Source organism: Melozone crissalis, unplaced genomic scaffold (genome assembly GCF_028551555.1).
Source record: "Melozone crissalis strain CALT ecotype California unplaced genomic scaffold, PUWL_Pcris_2 ptg000013l_1, whole genome shotgun sequence".
Lineage (NCBI taxonomy): Eukaryota > Metazoa > Chordata > Aves > Passeriformes > Passerellidae > Melozone > Melozone crissalis.
In genome coordinates, this window is record NW_026535791.1 from 13,269,809 (window position 1) to 13,281,818 (window position 12,010).

The 12,010-nt window shown below is 40.0% G+C and overlaps 1 protein-coding gene across 5 annotated transcripts in view; it reads left to right on the forward strand.

Annotated features, from left to right (window-relative positions):
- The first annotated feature begins 547 nt into the window (after positions 1–547).
- Positions 548–12,010, forward strand: part of LOC128934099 (RCC1 and BTB domain-containing protein 2) — a 29,647-nt gene continuing 18,184 nt past the window's right edge. For 2 of the 5 annotated variants that reach the window (XM_054271421.1, XM_054271425.1), the window contains exons 1-4: positions 4,337–4,403; positions 8,364–8,424; positions 10,375–10,533; positions 11,020–11,170. In XM_054271421.1, the coding sequence (XP_054127396.1) occupies positions 4,390–4,403; positions 8,364–8,424; positions 10,375–10,533; positions 11,020–11,170 (385 nt within the window). In that variant the 5' untranslated portion in view covers positions 4,337–4,389. Of the gene's footprint in view, positions 632–779; positions 829–4,336; positions 4,404–5,384; positions 5,407–8,363; positions 8,425–10,374; positions 10,534–11,019; positions 11,171–12,010 lie in introns of those variants that run through there. The other 3 variants (XM_054271422.1, XM_054271424.1, XM_054271423.1) reach the window with 3 other exon arrangements.

Sequence of the window (12,010 nt, forward strand, 5' to 3'; positions counted from 1 at the left end):
TTAAACGATCGCAGGTTGGAACAGCACGGCAATATTTGACATTCCCTTTTGACCATGTGTGTGGTTGACACGCGTATTTTGGCCCAGGCACCAGCCTGGAGCGGGCGGCCCAGGGACCTGCTGGAAGCCCCGTCCCTGGAGGTGTTTAAGGAGAGCCTGGATGTGGCACTCAGTGTCCGGTCTGGCTGTCACCGTGGTGCCGGGTCACAGGGCGGGCTCAGCACCTCAGAGCTCTTTCCCAAGCCGATTGATTCTGCGATTCGGAGGCGGGAAGGGGTGGTGTCTCCCGCCGAGACGCCGAGCTCGCTCTGGGCATGACGCTTCCCAAAGCAGCCATGTCATCCCGGGGCCAGGCCCTGGGACAGCTCCAGCCTCTCCCGCAGCTCTCCCCGGCAGCCAGCACTGCCCCTCAGCCGCGGGGCCCTTCCCCGCGGGCTCCGAGGACAGCGGCCCCGGCACCACAGGCAGGCTCCTGCTGCAGTGGGTGGATCCTGGGAGGTGCCAGCCGCTTCCCTCCCCTTCCCTTCTCCCCGCGGGCTCGGCGCTGAGGAGGCGCCTGAGCGCGGCAGCATCTTCCCTTGGCTCGCCGGGGCGGGGGGAGGAGCCGCCGCCGCCGCCTCGGAGAAGGAAGGTAAGCGGCGGAGCACGGGGGTGGGAAGGGGAGGGAAGGGAAGGGGCTTGGCTCCCCCCCTTCCCTGTGCTTCCCCTCCCTGGGCGGCCGGCGGTGGGGAGCGGGAGCGGGGCCGGGGCAGGGCGCGGCCGCCCGTGCTGCGTGTGCTGGGCCGGGCCGGGGCTGCGCTCCGCGGGGCCTCGTTTCTTAGGCACCCGGTGTGTAAATGGCCGATAACGGGGATGGCGGTGTGTCTGTCTGTGTGTCTGTCTGCGTGTGCCCCGTCAGGAGTCCCGTGTGTGTGGTGCCCGTGCGCGCTGCCCGCAGGTGCGCAGAGGTGTGGTGGTGGTGGCGGCGGCACTACAGGCGAGCTGAGCTTGGCGGCCCGGTTGTGGTTTTAAGGAAAAGAAGGGATACTTTGGGAACCAGTCACTGTTTGTTTATTGTGTGGGAGATGGGAGGATTTCGTGGCGTTTCCTTGGCGAGTGAAATTGCTAATATCAGGCACAGTCAGCAAAGAGGTTTTACTCAGCTTACGAATGGGGTGAGGGCTGTAGGAGTGATGCTTGAGCACCATCAGAAACTATTCGGGCTGATGAATGATGTGCTTTCCCGTGCATTAAGGGAACTTACAGGAAAGATGGGGCAAGACTATTTATAAGAGAATGTAGTGAGAGGACAAGGGGGAATAGGTTCAAATTGAAAAGAAGTATATTTAGATTAGATGTTAGGAAAAAATCTTCGCTCTGGTTGGTGAGGTATTGGAACAGGTTGCCCAGAGAGCTGTGGATGTTCCATCTCTGGAGGTGTTCAAGGCCGATTTGGATGGGGCTCTGGGCAAACTGGTCCAGTGGAAGGTGTCATTGCCCATGGCAAGGGTTGGAACAAAATTATGTGTGTGGTCCCTTCCAAGCCAAATCATTCTATGATTCCATGTTGGACAATGTGAAAGCAAACATGGAGTAAAGGAAATGTTTAGAAATAATCGTCCTGCTCAGTGTTGATAGAAGAGATAATACCATCCAGGTATAGGAAATAAATGTGACAGAATTATGTGGGATGTGAATGATGTGATGGACTGTAAAGTAGCAGGAAGAGACTATGGATAAAGAAAAACAGTCAAGCATATCATTGCTTTGACACAAGAAAATTTTAAGAGCTTTTGATGGTGTCTGCTATGGGCCACAGGAGTTGGATTTGTATAAGAATATCACTTACTGAGAGATACTGCCAGGAATTATGTCACAGATGGATTTCTTTCTTAGACTGTAGAATCACAGAATGGTTTGTGTTGGAAGGGACCTTAAAGATCATCTGGTTCCAACCTCCCTGCCATGGGCAGGGACACCATTCACTAGACCAGGTTGCCCCATGCCCCGTCCAGTGGCCTTGAACACGGCCAGGGACGAGGCATCCACAAATTTTCTCAGCAAACCGTTTGTGTCCTCACCGCTATCTGAGTAAATTTCTTCCTGGGATCTCATCTGATTCTGTCCTCTTGTAGTTTAAACCCATTCCCCCTTGTTCAATCACTGTCTGCCCGTGTAAAAAGTTACTCTCCCTTCTTTTTCTAAGCCCCCTTTGAGTACTGAAAGGCCACAGTGAGGAGCCTCTTCTTCTCCAGGCTGAGCAGCCAAGAGATGCAGGTGATGGCATCATTTCGATACACAGCTTACCCAATAAGCACTGAATTGCCTTAGACTTGCTCTCAGGTAAACAGTGTGAAAATTCTGGGAAAAGGTGGTTCATTAGTCAGCTTGTGATCTTGGGTCACATTTCTAATTAGATTAAATAAATAGAAATAGGTGACTAAACAGGTTTGAATTTCTTCCTTTAGAAACTTGGAAAAATCAAGAGGTTTAATTAGTGATGGTGTTTGTACAGGAGTCCTGAGGGCCTTAGAAAGTAAAGAAGGTAGAAAGCTGTTTTATGCCAAAGGTATAATCCATCTGCAATTTATGTCCAAAAAAAATTAAATAGGTCTGTTGAAATCAACTTCTAACCATCAAAAAGGATTTTAGAAATAAAGATGAGAAAAAGAATAGTTAAGCAAAGTGAAAGTGAAGAGGTAAAGTGCCAGTTTGACAGTAAGAATTGCAAAGGAATAGCAAAAGTAATTCTGAGTTAGTTACAGACAATTGTTTCTATAAGTTTCTTTAAGCATGTAAGTGAAAACATTAATAGAAGTAAGACCACTGAGTGATGAATTTGAGGTAAAGTGGCCTTGGTATCATGATGCATATCATCTGTTGCAGTTTGGAGGAGGCTGCTGCAGTGGATATACTTAATGTTAGATACTCCAACTTTTGCCTTGAAAGAATAACATTTTGTCTCTTAATTATGTTTTAAGGGTTGAGAAACCTCTGCTTGGTATGTCTGATGCTGTTATGCTCTTGCCACTTAATGTCCAGCAGTTCCAGTATCAGAAGACTGGAACAGTACATTTGAGTATTTAACAGTATCATTTATTGGTAGAGGAAGTGGGGTAACTTTTCTTTGTCATGCACATTCTATTTACTGTTTTTTCTCTCTCCTATAACATGCAGCATCTTCTTAGGCAGACTTCATTAAGAGTATTAACAAATGGATTAATTATGAATTATTTTTTTTCCCCTAAAGCTGGTTCATTGACCTCTCATGTTGGAAGGTCAAAATGAAGATAAGTTATCAATTCTACCAAATCAGTTGCATAGTAAATGAAGTTTTATGTAGAATATAAAATAGGCAAGAGCCAACAATTGCATCAGTTGTATTTTATTATGTTTGTGTTTCTGTATGGATTGCGGGAGTTTGGGTAGCAATTCAGCAAAGAGAAGGAACTTTTCAGGTTAATTTTTTGGAAAATCCTGGATTAGCCATATCAAAATTGTCAACAGATGTTTTTCCTTACCACCTCAGGTTAGATTTAGGTTACATTAGATTATATGAAGTTAGATTTTGATGCAGGAATGGCATCTTGTTCCCAAGAGACTGGGATTCCCAAAATGTTTGATTATTTTAATGCATCTCAAGGTCTAGAGATAATGCTCATTATATTTTTTCCCTTTTACTGGAGAAGTAAACCAGTAATTATGTGAAAGTGACTCCAGCATCTTCCTATAATACTTTTCAGCACCTAAAGTAGTTCTTGCATTGTTTCCATGATCTGAAACACTTGTTTGCCTTCAAAAGGTAGTTTTGCATGTGTAGAAAGAAGTGTAAATACTTCTAAGTGAAAATGTGTTTTGATTGACATTTTCTTATCAGGCTTTTTTAGCTGCTGACTTTGACATTTCAGTAAGTCTACTGGAGGCTTAATTTTTAGTAAACACAGCTGTTTTCTTGTCTTTGCATTTCTGTCTTTTATTTATTTGTTATATAGCTCCTCTTTCTTAGTAGTTGGCAGCTTCTTTCTTCAAATCTTCTTTTTTTAAAGTCAAGTAGATAGCTAGCCAAAGGTGTGGTATTATTTTTTCCAGATTGACTCTAGGGTTTGTAGAATGAGAGAGGAATTTGGGATTATTTTTTTATTTCGGCTTTAAGTATTTTCTTTCTGGTGGGTGATGATGGTTTTTTCCAGTTGCTTCCTCTCTTGTTGCTGGCTGGTCAACAATCCACCATTCTACAGCAGTGATGGTGATAGACTTTTCTAAAGGGGAAAAAGTAACTGGAATGGGAATGAGGAAAATGAAGAGACTTAATATGAGCACTTGTCTTACCATCACTTAGAATATGGATTTTACTTCAGTGAGGTCGTGCTGGGTGTCCATCCCTGGGGCCAACAGGTGGGGCTGGATGTCATGCCGAAACACAGGTGGTGTCTGACAAGATGCTTGGCTGAAGTTTTGCTCCTGGAGATGGAGCCAGTAAAGAGTTTCTTGGATCTAGCCTCTGAACTGTGTGTTGATTTGCTTGTGTAATGAGTAGGCACACAGTGGAACTTGCATCATGAGCAAAGAATTCACAGTCTGGTGTCATGGAACAAGAAAGGAAGGAGAGAAGATGATACTTTAGTTGGAGTTCAAAGTTTTCCAAACAGCCACTCACTGTTAAGGTCTGCAATTTTTTGGTAATGGAAAATGCCACATCAGTGGAAGAATAAATGATAAGCTGAGTTCTGTTAATTTATTGTCAGCGCTGGGTGTAGTTCTGGCATTTCACTGTACATGAAGAAAGAAGATAATTTTGGAAATAGTCTTCCTAGAAAGGAATGTGACCTGTTCAAGGAGTGCATGTTGGCAGTATTGGTGATCTGATCTCTCCTGCAAAATTGCTTGGACAAGTCAGCATCATGTAATGACTACTCTTGTAGGAAACTGCTGAGAAATCAGGAATACAAGAGAAGGTTAGGTGCCTTTTCTAAAAGTCTTATCAAGTCACTTTTCTCTGTGACTTTTGCTTTGTAATCTTTCCTAAGCCTGTGGTTAGAGTCCTTGGGAAAGAAGCTGCAGACAGACCTTTGAATCAGCAGATGAGGTTCATAAATGCTCAAGTTAAGTGGGAGGAAACACTAAGTGGAGTTCTGAAGATTTTTGTTTGCTTGCCAAGTTCCTAGAGAGAGACTCTACAAGAATGTTTACATTCAGATGAGTCAGTGAACCTGATTAAATATTTAGGGTTAAATGGTCTGGGACTGTTAATGAAGCTTGGCAACCAGATTTAGTATTTATGTTCTTTAACTCAATCTTATGTGTACTGCAGAAGCGTGTGTGTCTTACCCAAAGACCTATTGTGGCTGGACCAAAACGATGGTCAAAGCTTCCAGTTTCCAAGACCTAAACTCAGACTGCCAGAGTATGCTGTCCAGATTCTTAATTGTACTTGGATTCCAGATAAGAGATTTGTGGAAGTTTAATATAAATATTTTTATATCAAAAGGCTGTGCACGGCCTCAAGAAATGAATGTTTACAATAATGATATTTTCTCCTTTAGATTTGCACTTCAGAATTATTTTTTTTTGGAAATACAGATAGGGAAAGTTATTAAGTTTTCAGCCATGAGAAATGTTTCTGGCTTACCTTTTTACTTTCTAAAATAAGTATTGCATTCTTTTTAAATGTTGTAGCTAGCTATTTTAAAGTAATGGGTTTTAGCAGTTGTGCACATATTATAAGATTTAGTAGACAAACAATCCCAGTAACTTGTCTGAAATAGCTAGGATATGTTTTTCTCCTGTACCTGATTTACTCAAATATAGAGGTTTTTGTCTTTTAATTTTTGATAAAAATACTGTTTTTTCTTTGCTTGACTGCTTTCACAATGGTTATTTTTCTGGAGAAAAATTCATGCAAGTAGGAAAATATGAATAATTGCTAATATTTTAAACATGTATGGATAAGAATGGTTCTTAAACAGGTTTAATTTTTTTCAATCTTAATTTTTGGGATCCCCAGGTGGATATGTACTCCTAAATCAATTACAGATTTTTAGAAAGAATGACTTTGCAGATACAGATATGTGGCACTAGGTATGTACTTTTATTAGAAGACATGAATTTGGATAGAAGAATAAACTGGCATAATTTGAGTCACCCTGTGTACTCCTGTGGGGTTGCTCAGAAGTAAGGTGTCTATGTTTGCAGAGCAAACTGAAAATTGAGTTGCAGGGTAATTTTTTCATAGTTATACAGAAGATAAAACATGTTCTAACTTTTGAGTTGGGAGGGCATGTAACTGATCTTTGTTGTAGAAAAGTGAAGGCAAAACTGTCGGGAGTCTGAAAAGTAACGAAGTGCAGCACTTCTTATTAATTAACTGAGGTGGTTAGATCCTGCTGTATCTTTATGCTAACAAATCAACTGCTTTTAAGTGAAACTGGTCTTTTAAGTCTGAACTGGTGCAATTGAGGTGAAATACTGGAACCTGAAGAATCATGGATATCAGTTTTGTATCAAATGGTGCTGCAAAATACTGGACAGCCTTGATAGTCAATTTCACAGGAGGACTGCTAGCATACTTGAAATGAAATGTTTCAGAATGGTTCAGTAGTACAGGCAAAGGCCTTGATTAGGGGAGTTGTTTCTACTTTGAATAATGTCCACAAAATCAACTGTTGCATTCTTGTTGTTTGAACAAGTATGTTGGAGAAAATAAGCAATTGCTTAAGTGCAAGAGCTCAGCAAGCTCCCCCATTTCCATGAAGGTGTGAATCTTGGTAAAAGGCTGTGTGTGCTCATTCAGGGCTCTGCTCAGCTGCACAGGCAGGACTGTCTGGTGCCATTTAGTTCTTGGCTGCTGCTCCAGCTTGGCATGGATGCGTGGATATCCCGTGGGTCCTGAATCATATCTGCCAGCACTGTTTGGTGTCAGGGATCCCCAAGGTCATCTCAAATACCAGTAGGTGCTGATGTGTAGGTGACTGAGTCAGCCCTTCAGTCTGGCCTAGTTGAAGGGGAATATAAACTTGGCTTCCAGTTGTTTCAGTTTGGTTGTGTGTTTGAGCCTTAAGCTCAAAGTCACCGTGGGCTTTCACACATGAGCTGAATTCTTCATGTAATGTCTCAGACTAGCTGTATAAAATACACTCTGTGTGTGTAGATTTGTGGGTTGTGTTGAAGCTTAAGCTTAACAGTTGTGCATATTCAGCATATTGTTGTGCATATTCAGTTGTTAAGCTTAACAGTTGTGCATATTCAGGTCGAGCTGCAGAGTTGTTCAGGTTTTTATTTGTTTCAAGAAAATAATTTTTGTTTGTTTATTCAGTAGATTACATGTTGAATCATTAACATTTATCATACTTTAGTCATACTAATTTCATGTATTTTGTGTAATTGGATTAGGTCTTATGGCATGTAGTCTTTCATAAGATGTTTTTAATAGTAAGTTAGGTATTTTATGCAGTTACATTTGATACTTGTTTTAATGTGGTATTAGTCTGAAAATTAATTCAGTAAAATAATGACTTTTTTTTTGGATGTTATTCTGCCTGTAGTCAGAATTTTAGAGACATGTGATTTTATGCAAGAAATAAACAGATTTTAGCTATGTCCGAACCAATGTATCTCAAAGAAAATGATGTGTACAACTTTCATCACTGTTCAGTGAAGGAGGCTTGTACAGCTTCAGAGCTGCTTCTCATTTTTGTAGTTTTACTGAAAACAGAGTTGCATGGCTTTATGTTAGGAAATCATTTTAGGATAGTAGAACTGTGTATATTTCTGAAGAAACAGCTGGTCTGAAGGACCTGTTTCTATTGATAATGTACGTCATAGAAATTATACAGGTAATTTACGGGGCTGACAATATTTTCTGAAGCAGAATGAATTTTTAGCAGCTCTCAGTAAACCTGAAAAGACACAAATGTTTTTCTAGGATTGGTTTCAGAATGGAACTGGAATAAGTAATTTTGAAGGCTTAAGCCAGAAATTGAATTCTCTGAGCAGTGTGCTTTTTCTTTGCTGAAAGAAATGTCTTAAAGCATTATGTCAGGAAGATTCTCAATTTATTTCTGCTGCAATGAAAAGACATTGGAGTATGGTGCTCATAAAACATCTTTCTTTCCAATCACAATCTGATTAATTTTCCTATTTGTTTTAAAACGATGTTTTGTCCAAGAGTTAACATTTTAGGTAAGACTACAGAAGAGCAGAGTCTGCCTAACTGATCATTGTATAGTTGTATGTAACAGCAAAACTGAGAGCTTTGCATTTCTTATTTTCTCACCCCACAGAAGAAAACTGTCTTAACTGGCTTAATATTAAGTGTGGATGGTTTCAGAAAGTATTGTTTCAACAATATGATATGATGATTTAACCCCAGCTCTCTCTCTCTGCAGGGGGACACAAGCACAAGTCCATATGGAGGATGAACCTCCTCCTCAAGGAGTCAGTGCCAAGGTCAGAGTGTCGATTTATATTGGGAATTCTGTACTGCTCTGCTCAAAAGGTTCCATTTAGCAATAGCTTAGTACATGCAAGTACTTTCCAAGGTAGACAGAAAACAAAAGCTATGGTTAGAAGAAATTATACTAGCTGAAGAAATCTTGCTTAAGTCATCCACAATATATTAGAAGAACAGTGTGCTCATGTAACGTCTGAGATTCGTGTCTAAGTCTGCCTTTCATTACTTCGTACAATATAATGAGGGAACTGATCACTTACGGGATATAAATATTGGGAGGCTAAGAGTTGAAATGGTTTTCATATTTTTGAAACAAAACATAACGTGGAACTGTGTGAGGGGAGAAAGTCTTGAAAAGTGGAAGAATATCTCTTACTGAATGTAACTAATAATTCCAGAGACAGGATTTAGATTATGGATTTTTTTGTCTGACAAAGTTTTGGTTCTTTCTTTTTTTTTTTTTTAATCAGTATCATAAGTATTTCCTTGGGTGCTTTTTATAAGAGTAGTTGGGGAGTTTTTCTTGCAGTGTATTATTTTAGTGTTAAAAAATGCTACAGTTTGAGGCATTTTTTTAATCTGTTAATTATGAGGGTACGACATGAGTGCTTTGTAGAACAAGGTTAAAGAAAAAAACAACTTTTCTATTTAAGATGAATGGGTTTTGACCCACTGAGCACTTGGAATTTAGAGCCCACATTATAAAGAAACCCATATGTTATTCCAGTAAAGGAGTCTGTAAAATTGAAGGACACCCTGACTGTCCTTTTGAATTTCAGGCTTCTTCAGTCTTGCACAAAAGTGGGATGCAGGTTTGTTGATGCAGTTGGAAGAATAGTCTGTGATGCTTTCAGTATTTATTATCATATCTTAAGAGGGCCTAAAATTCTCTGTGGAATGAATAGTAACCTCTTGACATAAAAGAAATTATTCTGCAAGCAGCAGATGAACAAAGACTGATTCCATATGGATTGTGGTCCTTCGTCCCAGATAACCCTGCTACGTGTCACAGGGAACAGTGTCTGCTAGGATTAGCTTGGACCTACTTGCTCACTGACTTATTTCATAACATAATGTCTGTTTGTCCAGCTGCCTGCTGCCAAGCTGATTGTGTCAGCAGAATCTGACTTCCCTTTCACTTGCAAATTTGGCTGAAGTTGGTCAGTTATTTGCTGCAAGGAGATGGGGAAAGAACTGGTGTGATCAAAACCGCAACTTTTTTTTTCCTGTGAAGATCGCCAATCCTTCTTTCCCCTCCTCTGAAGTAAATAATAAAGAAATGTGTGATTAGCTGGTATTTTTCAAAAGAATTTAACTTAGGGTTAATTTAGGATGTTGGTTTTAATTTTCTAATGTCATATATATTCCTGTGTATATTTTTTCATAGTCAGTGATACTAATTGAAGAAGCAATATTCTTATGGCTGATATAACATGCTTCAGACTCCAAACTAGAATTTTTTCACATCTTTGTATAATTTGGAGGTAGGAAAAATGCATACATGAAAACAAATTTCCATATTTCTCAAAGATAAGTGTATTCTTGGGCAGAGTTCTTTTATGGTTTCTTTTTTTAACAGCAATTTTAGCACCAAGGGAAAATACACAGATTTCAGATTTTTGATATGCACTTTTCACTTGATATTGGAATGCTGTCTTACAGAATTCAATATACATAAGACAGCACTTATGTTGCATGAATGTAGTGAATATATGTCCTCACCATTTAACCTTCTACCTGGTACTTTTCTCCATTAAAGTTGATCCTTTATTTCTAGATCATGATATATTTTATATGTTTATTTAATGTCTTCCTTTCAAGTATTATAGAATTAAAATACTGGTTTTGTGGCTGAAAAAGGAGATGGTGGTGTTTATAATTTTTTGCTATGCAAAGGCATATGTTTTTTCTATGCAGATATTTGATAGCATTTTTTATAATACCAGGCCTTGGAGGCAACACTCTTGTCAGCCCTGAAGATGCTGGATGTTGGGAAATGGCCGATTTTTTCTCTCTGTTCCCCAGAAGAGATCAAGTTAATTCGTCAAGCCTGTGTTTTTGGCAGTGCTGGTAATGAAGTGTTGTATGCAACTGAAAATGATGAGGTAATTGTCCAAGAGTGTATATGAATGGGACATGTTTAATCAGTTATGTATCAAGTTATTCTGAAGGGCCAGTAGTATAATAGTACACCTAGAGAAAGTTGCATGCAAAAATGTCTGATTGTTTTGTTTGCTACTGAAACATTTTCAGTTTAAATTAAAGGCTTCTTACCACAATCATAGAACAAAGAGAAGATGGAGTTAGGTATTTGTTGCAAATGCATAGTGACAGGATGAGAGGCAGTGGACACAAACTGCAAGATGGCATTTTCTGATTCAGTACTAAGAAAAAAATGCCATAAGAGGGGTTAAATCCTGAAGCAGTTGTGAGATTTGTTTTCCTTGGACATGTACAAGAATCTCTTGAACATGGCTTTGAGTCAGCTGATCTGTTTAGATCTTTTGTGAGCACAGAGGTGGACTAGTTGACCTTTGGAGGAGGCTCTCCATTGCAACCTAAGTTATGAGACTGTGATTCTTTTATTACAGGTTTTTGTGCTTGGCATGAACTGCAGTGGCTGTTTGGGAACAGGAGACATGCAGAGCACTATAGAACCAAGGAGGTTAGATTCCCTGTGTGGCAAAAAGATAGCCTGCCTGAGTTATGGAAGTGGCCCTCATGTTGTTCTTGCTACAGAAGGTAAAGTATGATCTGAATATTGCCTCTTCAGAGAGTCCACTTAAATTCATCCAGCAGGTGTAAAAGGTCTGGGCTGATAACATAAGAGAGAGAGTTGAGCATTCTGGGCTGTTAAGTCAAAAGTATTTTAATTGGCAAATATGACATGTCAGCTAGCTTGTTATTTTCAGGAGTTTTTCAAGCCCTACTTTGATCTTGTTACTACTTTTGGAAAGGTTTTTTCTTTCACTTCTCAGTTAAGTTCAAAACTTCTGATAGCTCTTGAAATGCATTAGTGGCTACATTATGCCTCTATGTTCTTGTGCCAACAATGTCCTTCAGCCAAAATGCATCTTTTCCCTCCAGTACCTAATTCTGGATGTGCTTTAAAGACCCATTATGTTGGCTTCCAGCCTTCATGCTTCCTGCACTGATGCTGTATTATCCACATTGTGGTAGTGGCTTTTATGTTCATAATTAAGTATGTTACACTTGAGGAAAAATTATTAATATTATGTTCTAGCAAGGTTCTCTTAGAGCCTAATTGATGATATTCACACTTACCTGTCTCTGTCAATGAGAGGAAATGTTTTTCAGTATTCTAGATTATGACTAAAAGTAGGTGAGGAAAATTATGTTGTAAATGTGTTCTTTAACATTCAGTTGTGTTCCATCATTTTCTCCTGCCTTCATGCACACTTCTCCTGCACACTTTTTTTATGTATGCATATGTATGCCTCTGAGCTTTGTTACTGGCAGATCCCACTGACACACTCACACTCCTTAACCTATGATGAAGTACTGCCAAAGAGCAGGTCAGGAGCTGATCCTTGATGAGGTTTACTCATAACTCCATTTGCA